The following is an 18,943-nucleotide window of genomic DNA, read 5'->3' on the forward strand; positions in this document are numbered from 1 at the left end:
ATTATGGTCATCGAGGATTACAGGCAAGGGAAGAGAAAGAAATCAAGAGGAGATAGAAAGAAATGAGGGAGAAGGGAGATATTAGCAGAAAAGGAAAAGGGAGGGGAAACACCTAGGGATAATTCTGAAGGATTTCTTTATGACATGCATCTATATCATATAGAACTAAACTTATATGATCTAATTTAATTATTATGAAGGGTTTGAATTATTATTGGATATAGGGGTTTATATGTGTAGAACCCGTTAATTTACACCATTATTATTAATGGCCGATAACATATGAGTTTATATATATATATATATATATATATATATAATCTCTGTTGGATTAGGTATTTTGACATATCTCTACGTTCTCCATCGGCAAAGAGATTACGATGCCGTCAATCTAATTTCTTTTAAAGATTGGCCTCTTGCTTGCTTTTCTTCTTCTTTAGGATTTTCGATTTCGTGGAGACGGAACGATATGAGATAATAGCTATTCCGTTTCTCAAATCCGGATGAAAGCGAAAGGTTGCATTAGGTTCAGCATTAAATTAAGATAAATGTTCAATGAATTAAGACATTCATGTCTTAGCTCTTTTAGTCAAGCGATATGTTAAATTTTGAAGGGAGCTCAGTAGTTATCAGCAATGATGATTTGAAAAGAACTTTCGCACTCGAACTACTAAAGAGCTAGTTAGTTGCTACTTGTCCATGATTAGGAAAAGGGCTGAACAAAATTTATTGCGTCCGTTGAATTTGGATAGTGAGGATGATAATGATGAGTTTATAGCGAAGGAGAAAGGTGAAGAAGATTCTGCACTGGAGTCACTTTCAAATCAAGATGCTATTACACACCACCGAGGTGATCAATTGAGATAATGAAGTTTCTGACAGTAGAGATTGAGTGAAATAACTGTGTTATTGATTGAGAGAAGGAAAGGGACACCGACTGTCTTTTGAGAGCTCCAACAGCCAACCTATATCCATCAACCTGAACATGAAGAGAAGAATTTGCTAACTTCTGTGGGGGACCGAGACTTGCAGGAGGATGATTCATGCACATCTTAAGAGAGACATAATGTGTCGTAGTGACCCTTTCTTAGACTGAGAGAAGATTCATTAACGAAAGAAGAAGGGAGGAAAAGAGAAAGGAAAATGAAGTATTTATGTTCTCCTTGTTTGGAAGGAAAGGAAGGCTTCTTAAAATAAATTTACATGTGAAAAAAATATATATAACTTATTAAATTGATGTAAGATTTTTCTTGTTAAAACTACATTGTAAGACAAACTAAAATTAATATTTATGACTTAAATAAATAAAAATTAAAAAAATAATGAGTAGACATTCAATAAATATGTGAAATATAAAATCTGCATATTTTAGTATGACAAAAGATAATCAATATTTTTACATATATTTCTATAAAAATTTACGATGTAAGAAAGGAATGAAAAGATCATACTCAGCTAGAGAAATTTAAAAATTTTAAGTTGAATAAATTAAATAAGTTATTTAAAAATTAATATTTTAAAACAAGAAAAAAATTGGAACAAATAATATTTAGAGTTGCATTCCCTTTTCTTACACCCCAAATTAGAGTGTAAGAAAATCTTTCTTTTCATGAATAAAGAAGGTTAAAACTTATCCTTTTCTATGCTTCTCTCCTCTTTCCTCACTCCTTTCCAAATAAGGTTCAAAGTTCCCTTCCCCTTATTTACCCTTCCTTCTTTTTCCCTCACTTCTTCTCAAATAAAGCATTAGAGTACAGAATAGCATTTTCGGATTGAAGCCTGTTGGAGCTGGAATTGGTTTTTTCAAAATAATGGTTTTAATTATATTTTAAGCAGGGGTTCTTCTATGGCTATTGTTGGATCAAATATAATCATGAAACCAATGTTTTGTGAGAAAAAGGCTTATACCAAGTAGTGCATATACTTGGTATAATCGAGTCCTAGCCGCCTAGGGCATATGAATACATTGAACGTAGAAATTCAGAGTTGTCTAGTTGGTTATGATCGAGCAGTATCTCTTGGGATATGAACCCATATCCAATGATGGATAGCTAATCAATGTTGTAATGCGTAAGCGATTAGACCATCATTGTAACAACCGTTAGCCAGAACTATTACATGCAGAGAAGAGTGGATAAAAGAGGAGGTATAGGCAGACCATCATGAGTCAATTCTTTTCTTTCTCCTTGAAAAATTACATTCTATTTGGGTTTTTTCATTTACTGATAAACATTTAAATTTATCTGTTAAAATAAATTTATTTGATAAATAATTATAATTATCGATAAAAATCAATTACCGATTAAAATATATTTTGGCCGATAATTGAATTGAAAATACCGATCAATTATAGATTGTCAGATAAATTTTTAGAATATTACCGACCAAATATATATTTGATTGATATTTTTTAAAAAATTTTACTACCCATTTATTTTAAAAATTAACAGTTAAACATATATTTGATAGTATTTTTAAAAAAATTTATCAGTCATTTATTTAAAAAAATACTAACCTCATATATATTTGATCGTTATTTTTTAAAAAAATTTCTACCCATTTGTTTGACTGATAATTTTACTATGAATTATTAACCAAGTCCCAATAAATAAATTTGGTCGGCAATCCATATTACCTGCCAAAGTAAATTAGATCACTGATTATTTTATTTTCCTTGTAAACTCAACTTTCCTTCACAGTGTGAGGACCCAAGTGGATTGCCTCTTCTCGAGAACTACAAGTCGTAGTCACATATAATGGCTCCATAAGTGAGGCTTGCCCCACTCCACTGACTCCTATTGGTAATGAAAATTTCGATGATGGAGAATCTCATCCATGGTGATTATAATGTGCTAGGTGAACTGATTACGCATGAGAGTCCTTGCCACAACCCCTACTGCTTCAACATTCAGAAGTCATCGCCCATTGTTAGAGGGCACAACCTTCCACTGTAGACTACATGGCATGTTTACTATTCTTAATGTCTTAACTCCTTTGTCGTCATTCATCTTTTATGAAGGAGTAAATTTGAATCTGAGGAAGCAAGGAAGAGAGAAGATGATTCCGAATCCATTGGTGGCAAGAGTAGCTCCGATGACGAACAACAATGTTAGTGACTTTTTATTCTTTCAACACAATAGCAACTCGTTGTTGATTGGCTACAAGCAAAATCCGCCAATCCATTGACCGTCACTGACTTTCAGCTTGACTTCGATGCTCGACAACGGTAGTTTCAGGAACCAAGCTCAATTGCTACTAGGATTTTGGATGAACTCGTCCTTCATTTGGAGTAGTTTTGAAAGGTAGTCGACAGATATGAATTGTCCTGCAGGTCTCCTTCTAATCACAAGTTTCCTTCTTCTTATTTCCATCCAAAATGAGTTTGACCAATAAACATTTAAATTTATCCGTTAAAATAAATTTTAGTAGATAAATAATTATAATTATCGATAAACATGAATTACCGATCAAAATGTAGTTTGGCCGATAATTGAATTGAAAATACTGATCAATTATAGATTGTCGGGTGAATATTTAAAATATTACTGATCAAATATATATTTGATTGGTATTTTTAAAAAAATATTACCGACCATTTATTTTAAAAATTATCAATTAAATATATATTTGATAGTATTTTTTAAAAAATTTATCGGCTATTTATTTGAAAAAAATACTAACCTCATATATATTGATCGTTATTTTTGAAAAAATTTACTGCCCATTTATTTGACCTATAATTTTTTTTAAAAAAAATACCGATCATGGAATGATATTTGCTAACTATGAATTATTAGTCAAGTTCCAATGAAATATTTTTGGTCGGTAATCCATATTACCTGCCAAAGTAAATTAGATCACTGATCATTTTAATTTCCGTGTAAACTCAACTTTCCCTCACAATGTGAGGACACAAGTGGTTGCCTCTTCTCGAGAACTTACAAGTCATAGCCAAGGGCGGAGCCACCCTATGCACTACCCGGGCTGTAGCTCGACAACGTCGAGAAGAAAAAATACTTGAATTTACCGGCAAAAGTAAGAAAATTTTGAAAATATAAAGGAAGCAGCCCGGGTATTGCATGAACGTAGCCTACAATCCGAAATCAGCCAGGGTAAATCATCCAAGCTGGCCCCATTGGTCATAGAAAATTTTCATAATGATGACTCCTATTGGTAATGAAAATTCGATGATGGAGAATCTCGTCCACGGTGGTTATAATGGGCTAGGTGAGCTGATTACGCATGAGAGTCCTTGCCACAACCCCACCTGCTTCATCATTCAGAGGTCATTGCCCATTGTTAGAGGGCACAACCTCCTACAGTAGACTACATCGCATGTTCACTATTCTTAATGTCTTAACTCCTTTGTTGTCGGTCATTTTTTAAGGAAGGAGTAAATTTGAATCTGAGGAAGCAAGGAAGAGAGGAGACAATTTTGAATCCATCAGTCGCAAGAGTAGCTCCGATGACAAACAACAATGTTAATGACTTCTTATTCCTCCAACCCAATAGCAACTCGTTGTTGATTGGCTACAAGCAAAATCCGCCAATCCGTTGACCGCCACTGACTTTCAGCTTGGCTTCGAGGCTCGACAATGGTAGTTTCAGGCACCAAGCTCGATTCCTACTAGGATTTCGGATGAACTTGTCCTTTATTTGCAGAAGTTTCGAAAGGTAGTCGACATATATGTCTCTGGAAGAGATTCTACAACGATCCATCATTGAGTAGTGCAATTGCATACGCTAACTTTGATCCAAGCTATGATCTTGGTCGCACACTGGAGACCGACTGCAAAGGAAGTGGAGTCGCAGTTGGCAGTATGGCGGGTCACCAAACTCGATCGAGCAAAGAAAAATCAAATTGCAAGACGAAATTTTGTCCGCCTAATCACAGATTTCCTTCTTCTTATTTCCATCCAAAATGAGTTTGACTGATAAACATTTAAATTTATCCGTTAAAATAAATTTTAGCCGATAAATAATTATAATTATCGATAAAAATGAATTACCGATCAAAATGTATTTTGGCCGATAACTGAATTAAAAATACCGATCAATTATAGATTGCTCGGTAAATTTTTAAAATATTATCGACCAAATATATATTTGATTTGTATTTTTTTAAAAAAATATTACCGACCATTTATTTTAAAATTATCAATTAAATATATATTTGATAGTATTTTTAAAAAAATTATCATCCATTTATTTGAAAAAATACCGACCTCATATATATTTGATCGTTATTTTTTAAAAAATTTTACTGCCCATTTGTTTGACCGATAATTTTTTTTAAAAAAAATACCGATCATGGAATGATATTTACTAACATGGAATGAATTTGAATATGAGGAAGCAAGGAACAGAGGGGGCGATTCCGAATCCATTGGTGGCAAGAGTAGCTCCGATGACGAAGAACAATGTTAATGAATTCTTATTCCTCCAACCAAATACCAACTCGTTGTTGATTGGCTACAAGCAAAATCCGCCAATCCGTTGATCGTCACCGCCTTTCAGCGTGGCTTCGAGGCTCGACAATGGTAGTTTCAGGCACCAAGCTCAATTCCTACTAGGATTTCAGATGAACTCGTCCTTCATTTGCAGTAGTTTCAAAAGGTAGTCGATAGATATGTCTCTGGAAGAGATTCTACAACGACCCATCATTGAGTAGTGCAATTGCATACATGGACTTTGATCCAACCTAATCGCCATCGACATCCTTCAGTGCCTACCGTGCGTGCTAGAGGACAACCTTAATCTAAAAGTTGAAATGCCTCATCTCTTTCACATTTACTTTTGAATGAGATCGCAATCTGATGGATTGACAAGATAGGATAGTGGGGGCAATGAATGTTGAATATCTTGGGGAGGAGAAAGGCACCAAAGATACTTGCAATACTTTGATAAGAATATCCACGTCTGCAATCCAGAGAGATCAGATCTGATAGTTGTTATCTACTCCTTCATTTATCGTATGTTATGTGTATGTAGGAGAGCATATAGGAGATCAAATCTGACACTCTTATGATTGTTCCTATGCTCGTTATGATGACATGCTCAAGAATATTCACAATAACTGTCAGTAAACCCATATAGGAAGACTAAGTTGTGAAGGAATCGTGAAGTATTTATCTTATTGGAATAAGGATGATTGAGTCAATGAAGGAGTAAGGAGATTGTATCCTCTGAAGTCTAGGTGGCCGAATCGATGAAGGTGCCAAGGAGGTTGTATCCTCTAGAGTGGGGGTGACCGAGTCAATGAAGGAGTCAAGGAGATTGTATCTTCTAGAGTTAAAGTGGCTGAGTTGATGAAAGCACCAAGGAGATTGTACCCTCTAGAATTGGGGTGACCAAGTTGATGAAGGAAGTTGTGTCATCTGGAGTATGAATGGTCGAGTTGATGAAGGAGCCAAGGAGGATGTGTCCTCTAGAGTCGGAGTAACCAAGTCGACGAAGGAGCCGAAAACAAGGGCGGAACCAAGCATGTTTCTACCCGAGCTTTAGCTTGGGGGCCCAACGGGCTTAAAGAAGAATTACCATTTAAATTTACTGTAGAAAAAATGAAAAATAGATGTGAGAGAGGAAGATAGCCCGGGGACTGTCAATTAGATTGGGATTAGCTGGGAGGCTATAAATTTTCTGACTTCGTCATTGGCCGAGAAGGCCATGTCCTCTATAGTCGGGGTGACTGAGTTGATCAAGGAGTTGAGGAAACTGTATCCTCTAGAGTCGGGATGACCAAGTAGATGAAGGAGCCGAGGAGGAGGTTGTGTCCTCCGCAATTGGAGTGATCGAGTTGATGTAGGAGTCGAAGTTATTGAACCTAGTTAATGAGATCATGATTGGCTCTTTGATTTTCACCGGGTCTTGACTATAGACTTTACCTTATCATATATGATTTTCTCTTCTTACCGTATTAACATTTTAGAAAAAGAAGAAATAGAAATAAAATTATTGGGAAATACAAATGATGTGGCTAGTAGATGAAAGTTGTCGACAAGAGCGTCTTAGCTCGTCAACTCGGAGGATCAAGTTTCTCCACATCATTATAACGGTAAAGAAAAAGAAAAAAAAGACATAGAAACAGAACGGAACGTTCCAGACTTTGGATTTTTTTTTTCCAGATTTGTCACGCAACAGCTCACGGCGGCGTCTTCTCCGGCGACAGTTCATCGCGGCAGCGACGTCGCGTGCAAGCTGAAAAACAAAGCGGAGGAAGTGGTCGTCGGTTACTTGGTTTGGTGTCGAGGGCAGAGACGGCACGCGTGCGAAGAGAGGAAAGGTATAGTATTAACCTGGGAATTAATTGAAACCTTAGGTTAATTAGTCAATTAAATTCCCAATTTAAATTAATTAATTAGGACAGTTTAAACAACTTAATTGCATCTTAACGGAATTATCCCTTTAAAATATTATATAAAGTCTATTTTAAATTTTGGAAATTCCTAAATAAATTTTATATATTTAGATTTATTTATTTGACATATCATTAACTAATTATTATCATTAATCAAATTATTATTATTATTATTATTATTATTATTGTCGATTACTAAATTCATTCTAATAAAAATTGTAAACGATATATACATATATATATAACAAGATTTCATTTTTCTGATTGATATTTTTAATATTTTATTTTGATATATATTATTTTGTAAATAATGCAAGACTATGGGTCTATCATACATAAACATATTAAAATTTGAACATATATTCATTTTAATTTGCGATCCTGAGCTCAATTATCTTTTTTATATATATATAAATCTGCGTCTGTGAAATGATATTGAAACTAAAATGGTAGAATCCATAATGATTGCTACGACCTTTCTTGTGAATCTGACATATTTATTTTGTTGTCGACTAGTGTTACTTTTGATAGAAACTCATGAAGCTAGCAACTCTTATTCACTCGTTTCGAGTGGAGCAAGGAGCTCCATGATTTCATTACAAAAGGGTGGACTTCCTCCGTCTTGAGTGTACAAAAGAGAGGAAGCATTTTTCGGTGTCATAGAATTTGTGCCGTCTATTGAAAAGTGGAGCAAAAGTCGTCTTCAAAAGACTAAATTGTGTCCGATGTTAAAGTGTCGAATCATTGTTGCGCCGATTCCACTAGTATTATCGAGAAAATCCAACATTTTATGTCATCATATTCTCTGACCAACAAGGATGACAATGGATTGGGAGTTCTTCCGTTATGATATCTATTGAGAAAGGGGTACCTCTCGAGCCCTTTTAAGGACTCAAGTGGTAACTACAAGTCATAACCTCATGTAATGGTTCCATATATAGGTGGATCTTGCCCTACTTCACCAACTCCCGTTGGTAATGAAAATTTTTACTGACAGAGAATCTCTTCCACGGTTGTTATAATGATCTAAGTTGATTATGCATAAGAGTCCGTGGTGCAACCCCTCTTGCTTCATCATCTAGACCGTCAGCCATTGTTGGAAGGTGCAACCTCTTCATGCACACTATGTCATGTGTTCACCATTCTCAATGACTTAACTCTGTCACAGTTATTTTCTAGGAAGGAGGAGATTTGAATCTTAGGAAGTGATGAAGAGAGGTGGCGATTTTGAATCCAATGGCGGCAAGAGCAGCTTGGCGAACCACTTCTTGTTCCTCCAACGCAATAGCAATTTGTTGCCAATATTTGTTGGCTTCAATTGGCTACAAGCAAAATTCATTAATCCTTGACCGTCGCCGACCTTCAACTTAACTTCGGCGCTCAACCATAATAGTTTCCGGCATCGAGCTTTGTCGATAAACTCACCCCTCATTTATAGTAGTTTCAGAAAGAAATTGACAAATATATCTGTAAATAGGGAGAGATTCTGTAATAATTTATCGTCTATAAGTGACAGTCACATCATATGGATTTGATTCAAGTTGCAATCTTAATCGTATACCAAAAGTTATAAGAAATTAATGAACGAATTTTTATTTAATTATTAAATAGCTATCTAATAAAATTTAGATCGTCAATTAGTAGTTGAATATAATTTTGATTGCTAATTAATTAATGATGAAATAATTTTTTGATCATTAAATTAATAATCAAATAAAATTTTTAATTTTTAATTTGTGATTGAATAAAATTTACCGAATAAAATTTTGATGGTTAATTAATAATAAAACAAAAATTTGATGGTACGACAAAGGAAGTGATGTGACAATTGCCAATACTCGGTAGCCAAACTCGAGTAGCGATTAATTCGCTCCCGGGGCATAGGTGAGTTGGTTACGACGCAACAGACTTGCAGAAGAGGGCAAGGGTTCGAATCCTGGCGAAGCCAGGCAATACCCTCCTGCGTCGTAACCAACTGCACTTTCTCGATTTACCTCCTTATAGATGGTCGTAGGGCCGACCGTGTGGGGCCGCTAAGGTGGCGGATCCACCTTTTGCAGAAGAGTAGCGATTAATCCAACTGCAAGACGAAACTCTGTCATGACGAACTAAGACCTTAGTTGCCGTTTTCTCCCTTCGCGTCTAGCTTCAGCAAGCGACAAAGGCCGCCGCTGTGGCCTGAGAGAGGCAAGGAGAGAGTTGCGACCCGACTCTCATCGACGATGATGCATCCGCCGCCGCGTTTGATTCGACCTGACCTTCGCCGACATTCTTCTATTCCTACCGTGCACGTTAAGGAAGGAAGTGGCAGCCACCTCGGTGGCACTCCCCTGCCACCATCTCTATATCTGTGCCGACTGCTCCGACTTTGACATTGGCCTCCTCAGCTTAGCTCTCTTTGCAAATTGCAATCTCCTCGGCATGAAAATCTTACCCATCGCCCTACTAACTTATATTCTTTCACAAATCTATTATATTTTAGATCTTTTCAAAAGTAAAAAAATGTGGATAAAAATATTTACAAAATGGTAAAATTTAACAGTGGGTAATAAGTTAGTTATATTGATTAGATTGAGTGGGCATGACAACTGATGTGATGATTCTGATTATAATTTTATGTGATAAGAATAGTTAACCGGGTAAGTTGATATCTCGATCACTCGGTCTCTCATCCACTCGGCTTCTCAATCCCTCAACCTTTCGGCTCTTTAGCCATTAAACAACTCGACAACTTGACAGTCCAGTTCTCGGATAACTCAGTTCCTCAACCGCTCATCCTCTCCGAGTCTCTCAGTCAATCGACCCCTTGGTCTCTTCGCACCTCAACTCGACCACCACCCTCCGCTTTACATAGAAATTACTAAAATTCTCCAAGCGTGTGATGCCTGTAAAGGGTTAGGGCGATTACAAGATTGTCAGACCTGGTTCTCTGGATACCCTCAGATCTGTGCATGAAATCAAAAGGTAAGAATAATCAGTGACTACCACACCGTAGGACGGTTACGAGATTGACAGACTTGATCCCCCAGATGCCTCATATCGACAATCGTCAGAATCAATTTCTTCGAGCCCCGACCAGTGATCTCTCTGGGGTTGACGAGAAGAGGCATTCTCCATAAGTATATAAATCATTCGTAAGGTATGAACAACTTTTTGGACAACTACCTATACTCATTTATTCTTTTTTTGCACTTGTATTTGCTTTCATTGATACTAGCTTGAGCGTCGAAATGGTTTATCCCGATGCTAATATAACCCTTTCACTCAGTCTACTTTCAGGTCCCTTTATTGGCAAAAGTGAAATCTCGCGTGAATCGGATACTTTGTTGCCTGGTGGCTTGACTGTCCATAACATTCGATCAGACCAACAACTCTATCGGGGAGTTAAGTCAACAAGGCAATCCACTCAAATGGGTTACGTTAGTTAGGCAGACGAAGGCGAGAGCAATCAAGCTAGGGGTTCAACAAAATATTTTTCATAGTATTTCAACAAATAAATAGAATAATCATTTGATATTTGTTGTCTTTTACGAGTCAAACCACTGCAGCGAAAACAGATTGATGCAAATATTATTCAAAGCATAGAAAAGCAAACCCTCGTGCGCCTCTTAGGACTGGCAATTCAAATACGTACGATTGATTCAAAGCAGTAGAAAAGCAAACCCTCGTGCGCCTCTTAGGACTGGCAATTCAAATACGTACGATTGATTCAAAGCAGTAGAAAAGCAAACCCTCGTGCGCCTCGTTGAACCGGCAATTCGGTCCATGTCTTCTTCGCCTCTCCGCAATTTCACAAGCAAAATGTACCACGCAATCCTCCTTTACGGATGCCCACTTCTTTAATTTGCAAGGTTGGCCGGTTCTGGAGCATAGCTGAGTTGATTACGACGTAGCAGAGTTGCAGAAGAGGACATGGATTTACCTCTTCACAAATTGGCCGTGTGGGGCCGCTGGATTCCACCTTGCAGAAATGGGTGGCCGGCTGGCTTATTATAAGTAAGCTCGAGGAAATTGTGCGCTTTGAGGAGTCACGGTGCTTCTATCGCACTTTTCTTTCTTTCTTTCTTTTTTTGTCGTGCTCCCAGCATGCATTATATTTAAATTCAGATGAAGTCCACATCGGTTCCAATACATCAACTTTGGTGTATCTGACTATTTCATGCATGACATCCTAGATAGATGTATCCAAATAGCATTCTAAAATATATAGATATTATTCCGGTCAAGTATCATATATAATCAAGTATGTCATCGATCAATATATTAGCTAATATACACTTTTCTTGAAGATAATCATCGAAAAATATGAAAGAATATAAAAAGTACTTCAAAAAAGAGTTAGAATGACATCAAAGTAGATACCGACAAACTACTCCGACATTCAAGTTAGGATTCTGCGAGAAGAAATTTAAGGATTTGGGAAAATTAAAATTGTATGTATGCATATGTGTCTATGGGTATAGACAATCTTTTACAAGTCGATTGAATTATTATTCGAATTTAAAAAGATCATTTGAAGAACATCTTATCCAACGGAATGACTGATGTGGCTTATTCGATTGGGATGGACTTGAATCATCTAGATGGACGAATAGTTGAGTGGAGAAAGCAATCCAAAAATGACGATCGTATGATTCAAGTTTCAATCAATTAGTGGCTTAATTGAGTTATCTCAATAGCTATTGAAACTTATTTATGACCATTTAGAGGGTCTTAAAATGAGTGACAAGGAGAGCTCAAAACAATATAACAAAGCCAATATTCTCAAGCATTTAATAGCTCCATATTGTCTTGTTTTCTCTTTATCTTTTATCATCTTTTATCGTAAGTTTTTAATCTCTTTATATATATGCAACCGTTGATAATCTCTTTATATATCGGAATAATTCGAGAAGGAGACACTATAGTAAGTTTTCAAGAGGTGACTCAACTTAATAGTCCACAAGTTATGGAGCAAGAACCAAGGGTAGTGTTAAGTATAAACCCCATTGTTAGTGTTCGTTCTTTCTCTTATTGTTGTTTGGTTTTGCAAGAGAAAGGTGAGGTTCACTACTGTATAGATTGATCTCAAGTGGGGTATAATTCATTGAGTCTGATCTACGTTTCTTCTGTGTAGAAAAGTGTCCATAGCTAATCAAAATGCTAATCAAAATATGTCTATCGGAAAACAAAAAACATGTCAACTTCTCGATAAGAACCGTTCTCCACTCGTGTTTTGCAATTGTAGTCATAATTTCTTCATTACTTTATCTCCAAGAAACCAGTGGTGGGCCGTTTCATCAACAGTTTGAATGTTGAAAGGCAACGACTTTCCTTGATAAACTAAACGATCGCACGCCATACTCAAACCTCCGATTTACCAGTCAAAATCACATTTCTTTTGACATCTTAACCGTTTGTTTGCTTGTTGTCGTATCTGTGGATTTTAGTTTTTAAAAGATGGAACACCGATCCCTGACCGTGGTCAAAGTACGTGATGAAGGGCGTCATCATAATCAAAAATTTCGGCTTCGAGTCATGAGCCATGCGTGACAGGCCTTACAACATCAACGAACTGTGGATGCTTGCAAGGCAGGGGATTATCTCAGGGGCATAGTACCGCGGTAGGACATTTAGATTATCATCCAGGTATTTGCGGTTCGATCTTTAATTTCGACGTGTTTGCAGAAATTTTTTTTCAAATGAAGAGCGCAATCAAAAGATGCTGGACGTCTGGATTGACCCTGCGTACACTTCTGATTTACCATAGTAATCGATGAGAAACTTCATGGAACCGAATTGATCATCCTCATAGATAATAAATGAAACTAACAGATTTATTTTCTTGCAAGGCAGGGGATTGGGCACAGGCCTAACGCACCCACCACCAAAGAAAAAGAAAAAGAAAAACAACGAAAGGAAACTACTCTCCAACTTTCCCTTTCAGGTTGTACAATGCCCAAGCTGATACACAGTCAACAAGGGCGGCCCTTGTGCTTCGCACTAGACAAGTTGAGAGTCAAAGAGGATTACTTGTCTGCTATAAACTAAGACAAATCCAACTAAACAAGCAACGTGTGAGGTCAGCCGTCGGAATTGCAGAGTTGAGTTTCGCTGCGACGTTCTCAGGCGAACGTATAATACAAACATAGAACAAGGCGACGTTCTCAGGATCCTCCTTTTCCTCTTTCAATGATCGAAACTAGAACATGTCGCGAGAGGGAATTCGATTCATTTGCAGTTGTTGGCTGCTGATACTGTCTTCAGTTCTTGTTTCAGGTACTGGCTTCTCTCTCTCTCTCTTAGCTTCCTCGTTCCTGTGCAAATTTTTGGTACCTTAATCAAGATTCTTATCCTGCAGGTCAGTCCCTGGACAAGGACAAGGAGGTTCTGCTTGATCTGAAGGCCCATCTCCTAGCCAAGAATAGCATACGCCAAGGCCCCTACGCTCGCTGGAACCAGTCCGATCCCTCGCCTTGCAAGTGGATTGGCATCGCCTGCGACCTTGCAGAGCGTGTAGTCAGCGTCGACCTCAGAGAGTCCAACATCTCCGGCGGCGTCTTCGCGAACTTCTCGCTTCTCACTGAGCTCGCCCACCTCGACCTTTCGTCGAACACCATCGGTGGCGCCATCCCCGCCGACCTCAGCAGATGCAGCGGCCTCACCTACCTCAACCTCTCGCACAACCTCATCGAGGGGGGATTCGACCTCGCCGCCCTCACCAATCTGGTCACCCTCGACCTCACGCACAACCGGTTCAACGGCAGCATCCGCCACAATTTCCCGGCGCTGTGTAGCAATCTGGTCAGCCTCAATATTTCCGAAAATTCCTTTACGGGAGACATCACCGGATGCTTCGACCAGTGCGCCGGGCTCAAGTACCTCGACCTGAGTTCCAACCACTTCATCGGGCATGTATGGCATGGCTTCGCCAGCCTCCGGGAGTTCTCCGTCTCCGAGAACAACCTCACCGGAGAATTTTCGACGAGTGCCTTCGCATCCAGCTGCGACCTCGAAATATTGGACCTTTCAGCCAACGAATTTTCGGGGGCATTTCCGAGCTCCATCGCGAATTGCTCAAAGTTGACATCTTTGAACCTGTGGGGGAATCAGTTCACCGGGCCTGCTCCCTCCGGCATCGGATCTCTCTCGGAGCTTGAGGTACTTAACTTGGGGAAGAATCAGTTCGACTCTGATATCCCTGAGGAGTTGCTGAACTGCTCCAAATTGGTGTTTCTCGACTTCAGCAAGTGCAACTTCAACGGCAATATCCAAGAAATCTTCGGCCGGTTCAAGACGGTGAACTATTTGATCCTTCAAGGGAATTCATACACCGGAGGCATCGAATCGTCGGGGATTCTCGCGCTTCCCAACCTCTTCAGACTCGACTTGAGCTCGAATCAATTCTCCGGCCAAATCCCGGTGGCGATCACGGCAATGCCCGAGGTCAAGATCCTCATTCTTGCAAACAATAGCTTCTCCGGTAACATCCCGCCGGAGCTTGGAAGGATGACCCAGCTTCAGCTGCTGGATCTGTCATACAACAATCTCACCGGCGAGATCCCATCGGCTATCGGTAATTTGACATCCCTGCTCTGGTTGATGCTGGCAAACAACAACCTTAGCGGTGTGATACCCTCCGCCATAGGCAACTGCAAAAGCTTACTGTGGCTGAACCTTGCCAACAATCGGCTTTCCGGTTCGATTCCTCCTCAGATAACAACAATCGGGAGTGATCCATTCTCGACATTTGACAGTAATCGCCGCGAGATGACGAGAGCCGTCGCCGGATCAGGCGAGTGTCTGGCAATGAAACGGTGGATTCCAGCCAGTTATCCACCTTTCAGCTTCGTCTACGTGCTGATGACGAGAAGTACCTGCCGGACTCTTTGGGATCGCCTCCTGAAGGGTTATGGGATCTTCCCCATCTGCACCAACTCATCGTCCCGGTATCAAAGCTTAGTCATCTCGGGCTATCTACAGCTATCCGGCAACCAGTTGTCGGGTGCCATCCCGCAGGAGATCGGGAAGATGACGAACCTGAGCCTGATCCACCTCGATGCCAACAATCTCTCCGGCCAACTCCCACAGGAGATAAGTAACCTGCCTCTCGTCGTCCTCAACATCTCCGACAACATGTTGTCGGGTGAGATCCCGTCGGAGATCGGGTCTTTACAGTGCCTCTCTAGTCTGGACCTCTCGCGAAATAATTTATCCGGCAAGCTACCCGAGAGCCTGAACGGTCTCTCCGATCTGAACAAGTTCAACGTCTCCTACAATCCTCTCCTCTCCGGCGAGATCCCTATCAGCGGCCAGCTTGCAACCTTTGAACATGACTCCTTCATCGGAGATCCCCTCATTAGCTTTGCCGCTTCATCGGCCCGCGGAACGTCGCCACCCGCTAGCCGTGGTATTGCCCATGGAAGTGGCCGACATTGGAGGGTAGTTGCATTTTGGATATTCCTTGCGTTCTGCTCGGCCTTCCTCGCGTGTGGCGCCTTCACCTTAACGATCTCCATTTTGAGGGGAAGAAGTGTGGCCGTAGACCCATACGCTGATTCGGAGGAGCTCGACCCGGAAGGAGTTCTACTGGATGGCATCAAACGCCGGAGTGATGCGGCCGGGTCATCGTCAACCACAACTGCTTCATCTTCGAAGGCGGCGTCAATTTGCTCGGCTGTTGACGGTGCGGTTAGGGTGTTCACACTGGAGAGAGGCGCAAGGGAACATGCGTTCAGTTACAATGACATAGTAGCAGCGACGAGGAATTTCGATGAGCAGATGGTGGTCGGGCGAGGTGGGCACGGGGTGGTGTACCGTGCGGTGCTGCCCGGCGGCCGGCAAGTGGCAGTGAAGAAATTGCAACGAAACGGGAGGGAGGAGGAGGACAGAGGGGAGCGGGAGTTCCAAGCAGAGATGGAGGTGATGGCAGGGAACGGCCACCCAAACCTGGTGGCGTTGCACGGGTGGTGCCTGACGGGAACGACGCGCCTGCTGGTGTACGAATACATGGAAGGCGGAACCCTAGAGGAAGTGATCGAAAACCTGGAAGGGTTCGGGTGGGAGCGGCGGCTGGCAGCCGCCACGGGTGTAGCACGGGCGCTGGCATTTCTTCACCACGAGTGCACGCCGGCAGTGGTGCACCGTGACGTGAAGGCGAGCAACGTGCTGCTGGACGGGCAAGGGAACGCACGGGTCACGGACTTCGGGCTCGCGCGCGCCGTGGCCGCCGGGAATAGCCACGTGAGCACAGTGGTGGCGGGGACGGTCGGGTACGTGGCCCCGGAGTACGGGCACACGTGGAGGGCGACCACACGGGGGGACGTATACAGCTACGGCGTGCTAGCAATGGAGCTGGCGGCGGGGCGACGGGCACTGGATGGTGGGGACGAATGTCTGGTCGAAAGGGTGCGGCGGGCGGCGGCAAAGGAGGAGCTAGGGCTGCACATCGTAGGGGTGCAAGAGGGCGAGGGCAGCAGGGCGATGTTGGGCCTCCTAAAGGTTGGGCTTCGGTGCGCGGCCGAGGCGCCGCAGATGAGACCGAACATGAGGGAGGTGCTAGAGATGCTGCGGAGCATAGGACTAGGAGAGAAAAGTGATGGCCGTGCTTCTCCTCCTCCAAATTGGTCCCCCAATGCCGCCTCCTCCTCCTCTGCATCATCAGGGCGAAGCGATTCGGAGAGATTCTTCTCATCGCAAACTGCAAGATAGTGATTTTTTATTTTTATTTTTATTTTTTGGAATGTACAGATATATATTTTTTTGCTTTGACACAGAATGATTGTTTTAAGATACATACAAAACACAGCCCTTTTTTTCTCTTTATTTGATACGTCATTTTTACGATGAATAAAACTCTTATGTTGTCAAACTTTCTGAATTCAAATCTGGTTTGGTGAAATCTTTTACATGGTGATGGTTCTTCAGAATGGCTCATGTAACACTATAAAAAAAAAATGATAAATCTCAGTAAGTCTCATGGACTCAATCCCTGAGGTGGTCGGTCCTGTCCCATGAAAATTTCCCACCGACCATCAGGGTAAATCGGGAAGCGCATACGGCGGCCAATCCAGATGCCCAACATCCTTTAATTGTGTTTTTCATTTGGAAGAAAATTCTTGCAAATACACCGTAGCTGGGGAATCACAACTCGGATATCCTACCGTTGCACCATTGCCCCGGGACCTCATGTAACACTACAAGGTCGGACTCTTTCCTTCCCATTCAATTGAACTATTAATGATATTTTCCTCTTTTTTTTCCATTGCTAATTCTTCTCTCTCCTTCATCGGTCTTTTAGGATTAACAATGGGAGAGACCATGGAAAGAAGGGTAGACCCGACTCAAGTCAAGTCCAAATCAGACGCAGTCCGAATCCATAATCAGGTTAATGTATCCGGTTAGCTAGTCTTGAAGCCTAACCCGCTAGGTTAGGGCCAAATCAATTACAGTTCAATGGGTCAGATCGATGGGTTCAATCGATTCTAAACTTTCAAACTAATTGATTGGTGTGGTAAATCAATCGATTGATAAATCAAAATCCTAAATTCTAAACTCAGAATTTCGATTTTAGCAACACCAATAGATTGGTATAATCGACTGGGATAAATCCAAAATATATAGTGCTTACACTTTTGATGTATCAATCAATTGATAAGTATTACCAATCAATTGGTAAGCAATCTTGAGGGAATAGAAATTTGCCAAATCGATTGGTAGATTGATTAGACATTCCTAATCGATTAGAGTAATTGATTGACAGAGGTTTCTCGAGCAAATAGAAGTTTGCCAAATTGATCGGCAAATCGATTAGGCATTGTCAATCGATTGGTAGAGGTTTCTCGAGCGAACAATAGCCTACCAAATCGATTGGAAACTATTAATCGATTGAAATTCAAAATTAGATTAATCTCGATTGTGGATATGAAGTCAGTAATCGTTCAACGGATAATCAACGGTCAACAATCGATTTGTGGGTTATACCAATCGATTGGTAGCGGCAAAAAGAGAACAAATGGCTCAATTTTGTACTGTTTAAAAGGAGCTTCTTCCCACTAATAAGGTTACTATTCCATTGCGATTTTTGAGATTACCATCCGCGTCAAGCTTCCATCTGCAAGATCTTCAAGCAACCAAGAGAAGGAGAACCGAGCTAAAACTTGTAATCTCTTCATTTCTTCTCGCTTATTGCTTCATCATTTGTTGAACTTTATAAGCTTGTTGTAATCCTATTGTAAGAAGGTTTCTCTGCCTTTGATTTTTGTCCGAGAAGAAAAAAGTTTAATGGAAAAAGACAGTGAGGAGTGGACCCTTGGATTAGTCGTCTCAAAGAAGTATATACCATGTAAAATCAACGTGTTAGCTTGGTTGTATTATGGTTTGTCTTTGCTTTAAGTTTTCACTGTAAAATCTCAATGAAGCGAAGTAAGCTATTCAACCCCCCTAGCTCGCAAGGTCTTAACATTATTCTCTAAACTTTATAAATAAGGATCTCATTTCATTATGTCCACATCATCTTTTTTACTCTTATCTCTCAATTTTGAAATCTCGATCGCTTTTGACTTCAATTCTCCAATATAATGGGAGGAGGTTCATCATCTCGATCTC

The 18,943-nt window shown here is 40.5% G+C and overlaps 1 protein-coding gene across 2 annotated transcripts in view; it reads left to right on the forward strand.

Moving 5' to 3' along the window:
* Positions 1-17,166, forward strand: part of LOC141811396 (putative LRR receptor-like serine/threonine-protein kinase At1g74360) — a 28,479-nt gene extending 11,313 nt beyond the window's left edge. Inside the window, exons 1-2 of one of the 2 annotated variants that reach the window (XM_074699444.1) lie at positions 13,433-13,615; positions 13,698-17,166. In XM_074699444.1, coding sequence (XP_074555545.1) covers positions 13,546-13,615; positions 13,698-17,047 — 3,420 coding nt within the window. In that variant the 5' untranslated portion in view covers positions 13,433-13,545 and the 3' untranslated portion in view covers positions 17,048-17,166. Of the gene's footprint in view, positions 1-13,432; positions 13,616-13,697 lie in introns of those variants that run through there. The other variant, XM_074699445.1, reaches the window with a different exon arrangement.
* The last annotated feature ends 1,777 nt before the right edge of the window (positions 17,167-18,943 follow it).

Source organism: Curcuma longa, chromosome 17 (genome assembly GCF_044706935.1).
Source record: "Curcuma longa cultivar G26 ecotype Majalengka, Jawa Barat chromosome 17, ITB_CL_G26_1.1, whole genome shotgun sequence".
NCBI classification, from domain to species: Eukaryota; Viridiplantae; Streptophyta; class Magnoliopsida; order Zingiberales; family Zingiberaceae; genus Curcuma; species Curcuma longa.